General features: G+C 29.8%; 1 protein-coding gene across 1 annotated transcript; it reads right to left on the bottom strand.

Annotated features, from left to right (window-relative positions):
• Positions 1–4,993: 4,993 nt before the first annotated feature.
• On the bottom strand, positions 4,994–9,463 carry LOC119610086 (BTB/POZ domain-containing protein 7-like; the record flags this gene model as incomplete). Its single annotated transcript, XM_037965184.1, has 3 exons — positions 4,994–5,274; positions 6,796–8,448; positions 8,951–9,463. Coding segments are annotated over 3 exons (2,319 nt in total), but the record flags the coding sequence as incomplete, so codon positions are not given.
• Positions 9,464–9,466: the final 3 nt, after the last annotated feature.

Here is a 9,466-nt window from a genome sequence, read left to right as displayed (position 1 = left end):
GAAAATTTCGGAAATATTTTGGAAGTTTTCTTTAAAATAAAAAAAAAATAAAATTTCGAAAAAAGAAGAAAATTTTCTATAAAAAAATAGAAAAATTTTAAAAGTTCCAAAATTTTTTAATGAAAATATTTAAGATTTTGATCTTTTTATACAAAATTTTGGAAAACTTATTTTTTTCGATAATGTTTTATGAAATTAATGCCACAAGTAGTTTTTTATTTAAATAAATTTGTTTTATTTTTATTATATTTACGCATTTTCTTTTTTTGTTTTTTTTTTTTTTATTAAATTATTATTTCAAATACAACACTTTTTTTGAAACGTATTATTTTGTTTTCGAATATTTTATAATTTATATTAATTCTGTTTTTTTTTTTTTTTTTGTTTTTCTTTAAGTAAATAATATTATTTTAATAATATGCTAAACATTTTTTGTTTTTAATTTTTTCAATATTTAATAATATATTTATATGGATTTTTAATATAATTTGTAGCTTTTTTATTTTGTTTTTCTTTTTTTTAACTAAAATATTAAAAAAGTTTGTTTTTTAGTTTTAAAAATTTTAAAATATTAGCTAATTAATTAAATAATAAAAATTAAATATAAAAAATATATTACAAAATTAAAAATAAGTGATAAAAATTTATTGTTCTAAACAAGCAACTTAAAATTATTTAATAATAATTATAAAATAATAAATTATAATAAAATTAAATATAAAATATTTTGTGTATAAAAAAAAATCTTAAATTTTTTTTTATAAATCATATACACAGTTCCTGTGTGTTAATTCATTTAAAGACTATTTCATTTTATATTAAAGGTTTCTTGCAAAATTATTAAATTGTCTTTTATTGCCGTTTAAGGAGAACTGTGTATTTGTATTTAATTAGCATATGATATGCAAAGTCTATATTTAATATAGAAATTATGTTTTTTTTTCACTTAATGGAGTTTTTAAAGCAATAGTTTTCTATAGAAAAAAATGAAAAAAAATAAAATTAATTTAATTAAAATAAACTATAAGTCCTTTTTTGTTTTATAAATTATAAATAAAAATTAAATTTAAACAAAGCTTTTTTTATATATTTAAATTTTGTTTTTTCAAATTTTACAGACACCTTTTTTTATTTTATACATATTTTTTTTATTTGTTTTCAAATTTTGGGCAGTTTTTTGTTTTTTTTTTTAGTTTTTAATTAATTATATTTTTTATTGCATTTTCTTTTATTTTTATTTATCTTTTGTAATTATATTGAGGATTCGGGCAAATATATTGAAATCAAAATATGTTTTTTTATTTCCTTTTTTTGTGTATTTTATTTGTATGAGAACCATGACTATTTTTTATAGATTTTTTTCTGATATTTTATAATTTATTAGGTTTTATATTTTTCTTATATTTGTTTAAGGTTTAAGATAATTTTCTTTTCATTTAGAGTGGTGGGTTTTTTTATTTGAGATAATTGTTTTATTTTTATTAAAGAGAAGCTGACAAATAAAAGTAATTGTGATTAAATAAAATTTAGATCAACTTGATATTAAAATTATAATATTAATTTTCAAACTAAGTTTAACTGAACGTTATTAGACAGTTAAAAATCAAAATATTAATTTGGGCACCCATAGAAAGAAATTTTAACAAAACATTATAATCAAAAAACGTGAAAGAATTAATTTTAGAAACATTAGTAACAACAATTTTGATTTAAAAGTATCACTGCCTGGACAGTGTTGTAGTTCTCAAGACTTTTGATGAAAATTTTTTTACATTACAAATATCACCGATATTTTATTAGAAGTAATCATTTACAATTTACATTACAATTATTTGATGGTATCGAAATGGCAAAATGTTAACTAAACTAGAACTGAACTAGAGAACTAGAACTGAACTGGAACAACTAAAACTAGAACGACTAGAACTGAACTAGAACTGACTAGAACTGAACTAGAACTGAACTAGATGAACTGAACTGAACTAGAACTGAACTAGAACTGAACTAGAACTGAACTAGAACTGAACTAGAACTAGAACTGAACTAGAACTGAACTAGAACTGAACTAGAACTGAACTAGAACTGAAAAGAACTGAACTGAACTGAACTAGAACTGAACTAGAACTGAACTAGAACTGAACTAGAACTGAACTAGAACTGAACTAGAACTGAACTAGAACTGAACTAGAACTGAACTAGAACTGAACTAGAACTGAACTAGAACTGAACTAGAACTGAACTAGAACTGAACTAGAACTGAACTAGAACTGAAACTAGAACTAAACTAGAACTGAACTAGAACTGAACTAGAACTGAACTAGAACTGAACTAGAACTGAACTAGAACTGAACTAGAACTGAACTAGAACTGAACTAGAACTGAACTAGAACTGAACTAGAACTGAACTAGAACTGAACTAGAACTGAACTAGAACTGAACTAGAACTGAACTAGAACTGAACTAGAACTGAACTAGAACTGAACTAGAACTGAACTAGAACTGAACTAGAACTGAACTAGAACTGAACTAGAACTGAACTAGAACTGAACTAGAACTGAACTAGAACTGAACTAGAACTGAACTAGAACTGAACTAGAACTGAACTAGAACTGAACTAAACTGAACTAGAACTGAACTAGAACTGAACTAGAACTGAACTAGAACTGAACTAGAACTGAACTAGAACTGAACTAGAACTGAACTAGAACTGAACTAGAACTGAACTAGAACTGAACTAGAACTGGACTAGAACTGGACTAGAACTGAACTAGAACTGAACTAGAACTGGACTAGAACTGAACTAGAACTGAACTAGAACTGAACTAGAACTGAACTAGAACTGAACTAGAACTGAACTAGAACTGAACTAGAACTGAACTAGAACTGAACTAGAACTGAACTAGAACTGAACTAGAACTGAACTAGAACTGAACTAGAACTGAACTAGAACTGAACTAGAACTGAACTAGAACTGAACTAGAACTGAACTAGAACTGAACTAGAACTGAACTAGAACTGAACTAGAACTGAACTAGAACTGAACTAGAACTGAACTAGAACTGAACTAGAACTAACTGAACTAGAACTGAACTAGAACTGAACTAGAACTGAACTAAACTGAACCCAGAACTAGAATCACTATCGTGATATTCTCGTGAACTGTTCATTCAGAATGGTTGCTTTGTTCGTTACACCTGTTTATTGTCTACAAGTTAAAAGAAATTCAGGGGAAAAGGAAGGAAAGGGGAAATTATTCCAATTTTTAAATCAAAATTTTAGTTTTATAAAATAAATAATAGCAATGTTGATCCATTATAAATTCTATAGGTTTCTTCTGTGATACAGGATATTTTATGAATTTTATTAATATTATATTTAGATGTACAAATGAATAATTATATTGCATGTTTGATAAAGTTATAGACAAACTATAATGTTGTTTGAGTAATGGCAAACGTACGTGGATAAGTTGTGCATATTTTTGTATTAGGATGAACTTCATTTGTAAGTTATCATAAAATTTGTCAAAGTTTTAAGAAAATAATCAAAATTAGTCAGTTTTTAAATTTTTTAAACAAATTTTAAAGTTAAATTATCTTGATATATAAAGAAGTTATAAAAGAGCTTTATTTTCAAGCCGAGAGATTAGACATTTAGATGGCATGACAATTTTTTATATAAAGCTGTCTTCGCGCTATTATAAAGTCTTAAATATGGACAAAATGTGAATTTTTTTAAACTTTAGGACACAATATCTGGAAAATGTAAAGTGATGTAGTAATTCTGAGGCCAGCCTGAGATAAAGAGCAGTTTAATATTTTCGTCGGAGGATTACTCCGCCACTTTTAATAGGCTGAATAAAATGTTAATATTTTCTGGTTATATGCTGCCAAAGAAACACTAAATACAAGCTAAGGTTTAACTTTTGGTTTAGAAACTTTAACAACTTTTTTGAGAACAATTTAATGAAGTTTTTTCTATATTTTATGAAAAAGTTTGATGTTTTAAATAAAAAATTTTATATTTTTTTTGCATGGTTTTTTACAATTGTTTATATATTTTTACAATGTAGTTGTTTTGTTTTTTAAAGGCTTTTTTTATAATTATTAATTTTGTTTGTAATTGTATTTATAGGTTTTTGATGATTTCTTTATTTTTTTGTGTATTTTTATATTAATATTTATAAATTATAACATTATTTATTAATTAATTTTAAATTTGTTTAACATGTTCCTTTTTTTATTTGATTTTTTTGTAATTTTTTTGTTGTACAGTTAAAAAAATGTATTTTAAACGCATTAAAAGTAAAAAAGAATTAAAAAGAATTTATTATAGAAAAAGAGGTAAAGAGAGAGAGAGAGAGAGAGAGGAAGAGTGTAAGATAGAATGATTGTGTTAAGAGTTACAACAAAATTTGTAATGTTGTGGGAAAGTGGGCAGGGAGTTACAATTTTTTTTTTTTAATTTTTTAAATATAATTAAAAAATATTTACTAAAAAACGCCTTTTTTGTTGATGTAAGTTTTATTAATATATATATTTTTTCTTGTTATAAATTACCTAAAATCTAAGGAAAAAAATTATTAATAATATAATTATAATTATGTATTTAAATAACATTACAAAACATTTGTTTTTTATTTCATTTTTTTTTTTTTCAATTTATTTAATATAATTTTTGTTCTAAATGTTAAACAACAGAACGAACTTATGAAGGAAAAATATGAGCATGAAAATGAAAATTCTAATATGGGGAAGTTTAAAGTTGAAAACACAATGAAAAATTAAGATTTTTTTTTTTTGTAATTTACAGATTTCGCAGAAATTTCTTTCTTAATCTTATAGAGTAAATTGAGCGCGTGTACTTTATTTTAGCTTGTTAATTATAGTTTGAAGTTTAGATAATAGTTATTAATTTTTTTTTTAATAATAAAAGGGGTGTTTTGGTGGTGGTTTAGTTTTTAAGGTTTTGTTTCTTTAATTTTTTTAAGATATATTTTTTTTTTTTTGGTTTTTTGTGCTGGTTTTAGTTTTTTGTTCACTTTTTTGTAGGTTGGTTTTGTTGTTTTAATTAAAAGGGCATGCTAAAATAAAGGCCCTCATCGGGGGCCACACGCAAACTCTATAAGAAACGTGGTGGTCCTGTATTGTACGTCCCAGGTGGTGGATGTTGTTGTGCTGCAGGTGCCGGTGAATGTTGTCCCTGACGCAGTACATCAAAGGGTGAATTTGAACGTTGCATAAAATGATGATAATTATTAGGAGGTAATTGATGCTGTAATGAATAATAGATCAGATTTTTCCCATTTCGAACATACACATTTTCCTAATTAATTTCGAAAATTCCTAGTTTTGTTGGAACAATTTTTGATCAAAACCAAAACAACTTTTTACTATAAAATGTTAATCAAAACCAGAACAACTTTTTACTATAAAATTTTGATCAAAATCTAAACATTTTTTTCTAGAAAAGTTGATCAGAATCAGAACAACTTTTTACTAGAAAAGTTGATCAGATTCTGAACAACTTTTTTCTAAAGAAGTTGATTAGAATCTGAACAACTTTTTTCTATAAAAGTTGATCAGAATCTAAATAACTTTTTTCTAGAAAACTTTTTTCTAAAGAAGTTGATTAGAATCTGAACAACTTTTTAATGAAAAAGTTGATTAGAATCTGAACAACTTTTTACTAGAAAAGTTGATTCGAATCTGAACAACTTTTTACTAGAAAAGTTGATCAGAATCTAAGCAACTTTTTACTAGAAAAGTTGATCAGAATCTAAACAACTTTTTACTAGAAAAGTTGATCAGAATCTGAACAACTTTTTACTAGAAAAGTTGATTCGAATCTGAACAACTTTTTACTAGAAAAGTTGATCAGAATCTAAACAACTTTATACTAGAAAAGTTGATCAGATTCTGAACAAATTTTTACTAGAAAAGTTGATCAGAATCTGAACAACTTTTTACTAGAAAAGTTGATCAGAATCTGAACAAGTTTTTACTAGAAAAGTTGATCAGAATCTGAACAACTTTTTACTAGAAAAGTTGATCAGAATCTGAACAACTTTTTACTACAAAATTTTATAAAAATCTGAACAACTTTTTACTATAAAATTTTATCAAAATCTGAATAACTTTTTACTAGAAAAGTTGATTAGAATCTGAACAACTTCTTACTAGAAAAGTTGATCAGAATCAGAACAACTTTTTACTAGAGAAGTTGATCAGAATCTGAATAACTTTTTACTAGAAAAGTTGATTAGAATCTAAACAACTTCTTACTAGAAAAGTTGATCAGAATCAGAACAACTTTTTAATGAAAAAGTTGATTAGAATCTGAAGAACTTTTTACTAGAGAAGTTGATTAGAATCTGAACAACTTTTTACTAAAAAAGTTGATCAGAATCTGAACAACTTTTTACTATTAAAGTTGATTCGAATCTGAACAACTTTTTACTAGAAAAGTTGATCATAATCTAAACAATTTTATACTAGAAAAGTTGATCAGAATCTGAACAATTTTAGTAGAAAACTTGATCAGAATCTGAACAACTTTTTACTAGAAAAGTTGAACAGAATCTGAACAACTTTTTACTAGAAAAGTTCATCAAAATCTGAACAACTTTTTACTAGAAAAGTTGAAAAGAATCTGAAAAACTTTTTACTAGAAAAGTTGATCAGAATCTGAACAACTTTTTATTAGAAAAGATCTGAACAACTTTTGAATAAAAGAGTTTCTTAACAATTTCTTACTAAAAATGTGTTAAATTTCTAAAATATGTACGACTCTTACCTGTAATCCCCGCAAACCTCCCATTGGTCCCGCTGCGGCTCCTCCCCCACCTCCTCCGCCAGCACCCATCATATGACTCGAACCATCACCCAAATCCAATTGCAAAGACTCAGGCATATCATTCGTACTACTAGCAGAACTACTAGCATTCGCTAAATGTAGCTGTCCCAACGAAGCCGTGGCCATAGCAACATCAGGCATCATATCTGATAAATGACCAGCATTAGGGCCATCCGAACAACCCATAGCACCACCCTCAGCACCGCCCATATCCAGCCCTAAAGCACTGCCATGAGCAAAACCCCGATAATCACCTTCGGTTATAAGGGCGGGCAAATCATTGCGATGATGTGCTGACGCCGAAAGTCTAGCAAAATTATGAGGCAGTCCCGAGCCCATGCCCACGCCAGAACCAAAACCTAAACCCAACAAACCGGCGGCATGTTGACGGGGGAATGTTAAATTTCTGGTATAACAGGCAGGCAGACCATCGGCCGCCGATGTTGAAGCAGCACCACATGATGTTGAGCCCGCATTCGAGCCCACCGAAGACGATAGATAACTAGCACCCATGGCCGAGTGTCTAGGCACTGAACCGGCCGAGGCTGCTGCCGGTGAGGGTGGTGGCGATTGATCATCATCCTCTAGCAGACAACAGTCGTCGACGGACTGCACCGTGGTCGTGGAGTCGGCCATATTTTGTACTTCATCTTGAACATTGCGGGTATTGCTAAGTAGTGATGTCTCTAGTAGATCCGACACAGCATCGGGTAGATTAAACTCTCTTACCACACGCAGACGTATTTGTCTATCGATTTCATGTTTGGACGAAAGAGGCAGATGTAAAGCCCTCTGGCACATGGGTGATTGCCGCAGTTTGTGTTCGCGCTTCAGCATAGCAGCCAAGGTTTGTGTATCGGGTGGGGGTATAGCAGCGGCAGCAGCTAAGATATCTACAGTATCGGTACCAGAGCCCACACCCGTATTACCTACACCACTATTCGAGGCGGCATTCATTCTAGAAACCATATACAAAGTATCGGGTATGTCGGGCATTTGTCGAGAACGACGCATTCTCATTAGCTCAGCTTGATGATGTGATGAAGTCATGCGATCTTCTAACAATGCCTTAACCTCTTCAAAGTATGGCATAAATAGGCGAGGCCTCACAAATAGACCTTGATTTTTTCCTCCCCTAATCCAAGCATTGATACGTAAATTCTCACGTTCATCGCCAATCATATGCGAGGGCGGTGTACTCACTAGGCCACGGCGTATTGCCTGGGCCAAAACTTCACTATTAGGCGGTAAGACATGATCCATTCTCACTAATGGCAAAAGGTCTGAGAGTATTTCTCTTAGTTCCACATCACTTAGATCGCGTTTCTTGACACCTTTTCTTGTTACCGAATGGGCAGTGTGCGATAAAAGATTCGGTTCTCGATCTTCCATGCGCCGTATGAGCTCCTGTTCTCCCCATTTGAGTACAGCCTGTAGAACTTCCAATTCGGAAGCTTGTAAAAAATTCGATTGCAAAACGTGTATAAGTTGCGATTTATCGAGTTGATGCAAAACAGGTGATGAGATGACTGCAGAGAATTCTTCGCGTAAATATTGGCAAGCTTGGCGGAAAACCCACGCAGAACCGTGGGGCTAAAGATAAAGTTGAATTCAAATTAATCTAAATATAATATTTTGCCTGTTAAAAAGCTTTTTACTAAAATAAAATGTTTTTAATCAAAAGACTGTTTAATGAGCTTTTTTCAGTTGAAAAGTTTTTAAAAAAAGCTTTTTCAAAAAACTTTGAACAAAAAGCTTTTTGAATACAACTTAAAAACAAATTTTTAATAAAAAGCTTTTTAAATAAAAGCTTTTAATAAGAAAGCATTTTCAATAAAAAGCTTTTTTAATAGAAAGCTTTTAATAAAAAAAGCATTTTTAATAGAAATCTTTCTAATAATAACTTTTTTAATAAAAAGATTTTTAATAATAGCTTTTTCAATAAAAAGCTTTTTAACAATATCTTTTTCAATAAAAAGCTTTTTGCATAAAAGCATTTTCAATAAAAAGCTTTTTGCTTAAAAGCATTTTCAATAAAAAGCTTTATAAATTTTCTTTCTACAAACATTTAATAATAAAAAAAATATAAATTTACCTGACTCCCCCACTTGAGCACCGTTGGCAGAGTGTCTAAGGTCAGCCACTCCAATATGAGATCCTCGCAACCTTGTGCTAAAATATCCAATTCTAAAAATCTACCAATTTGATATAGTTCCATGGCTTCCTCGAGCGGTGTTGGTCGTGTTCGACCCGCCGTCAAGGCATGAACTTCACCCAGCGAACCAGCCGCTGCTGTTCCCGAATTTGCTCCCCTTAAAATTAATGTTAAGTCTACGGTATCCAAGTAAATGGCATGTAAAAGAACACGAGCATAACGTTTTGGTATCACGGTTTCATCCAACACAATACGCGTCGGCACATGCAGAGCACGCTCTGCATATTCAGCATCCATATTACGTGTTCGTCTAGCTATGAGATTACGAAAGAAAGGCGATCGCGCGCTTAAAATCGCTTTGTGGCAAGGTAATTCCAGTTTCGGTCGGAAGCCGTATTCTGAATTCCCCGAATCGGGACGATTGTATTCGCCACCCAAACCCACTACGCCCATGGC

Source organism: Lucilia sericata, unplaced genomic scaffold (genome assembly GCF_015586225.1).
Source record: "Lucilia sericata isolate MDLA Ls3-8-SP2 unplaced genomic scaffold, ASM1558622v1 Contig001115F_arrow, whole genome shotgun sequence".
NCBI classification, from domain to species: Eukaryota; Metazoa; Arthropoda; class Insecta; order Diptera; family Calliphoridae; genus Lucilia; species Lucilia sericata.
The sequence above is the reverse complement of the archived record's forward strand: the minus strand, read 5'-3'. Positions and strand labels throughout refer to the sequence as shown.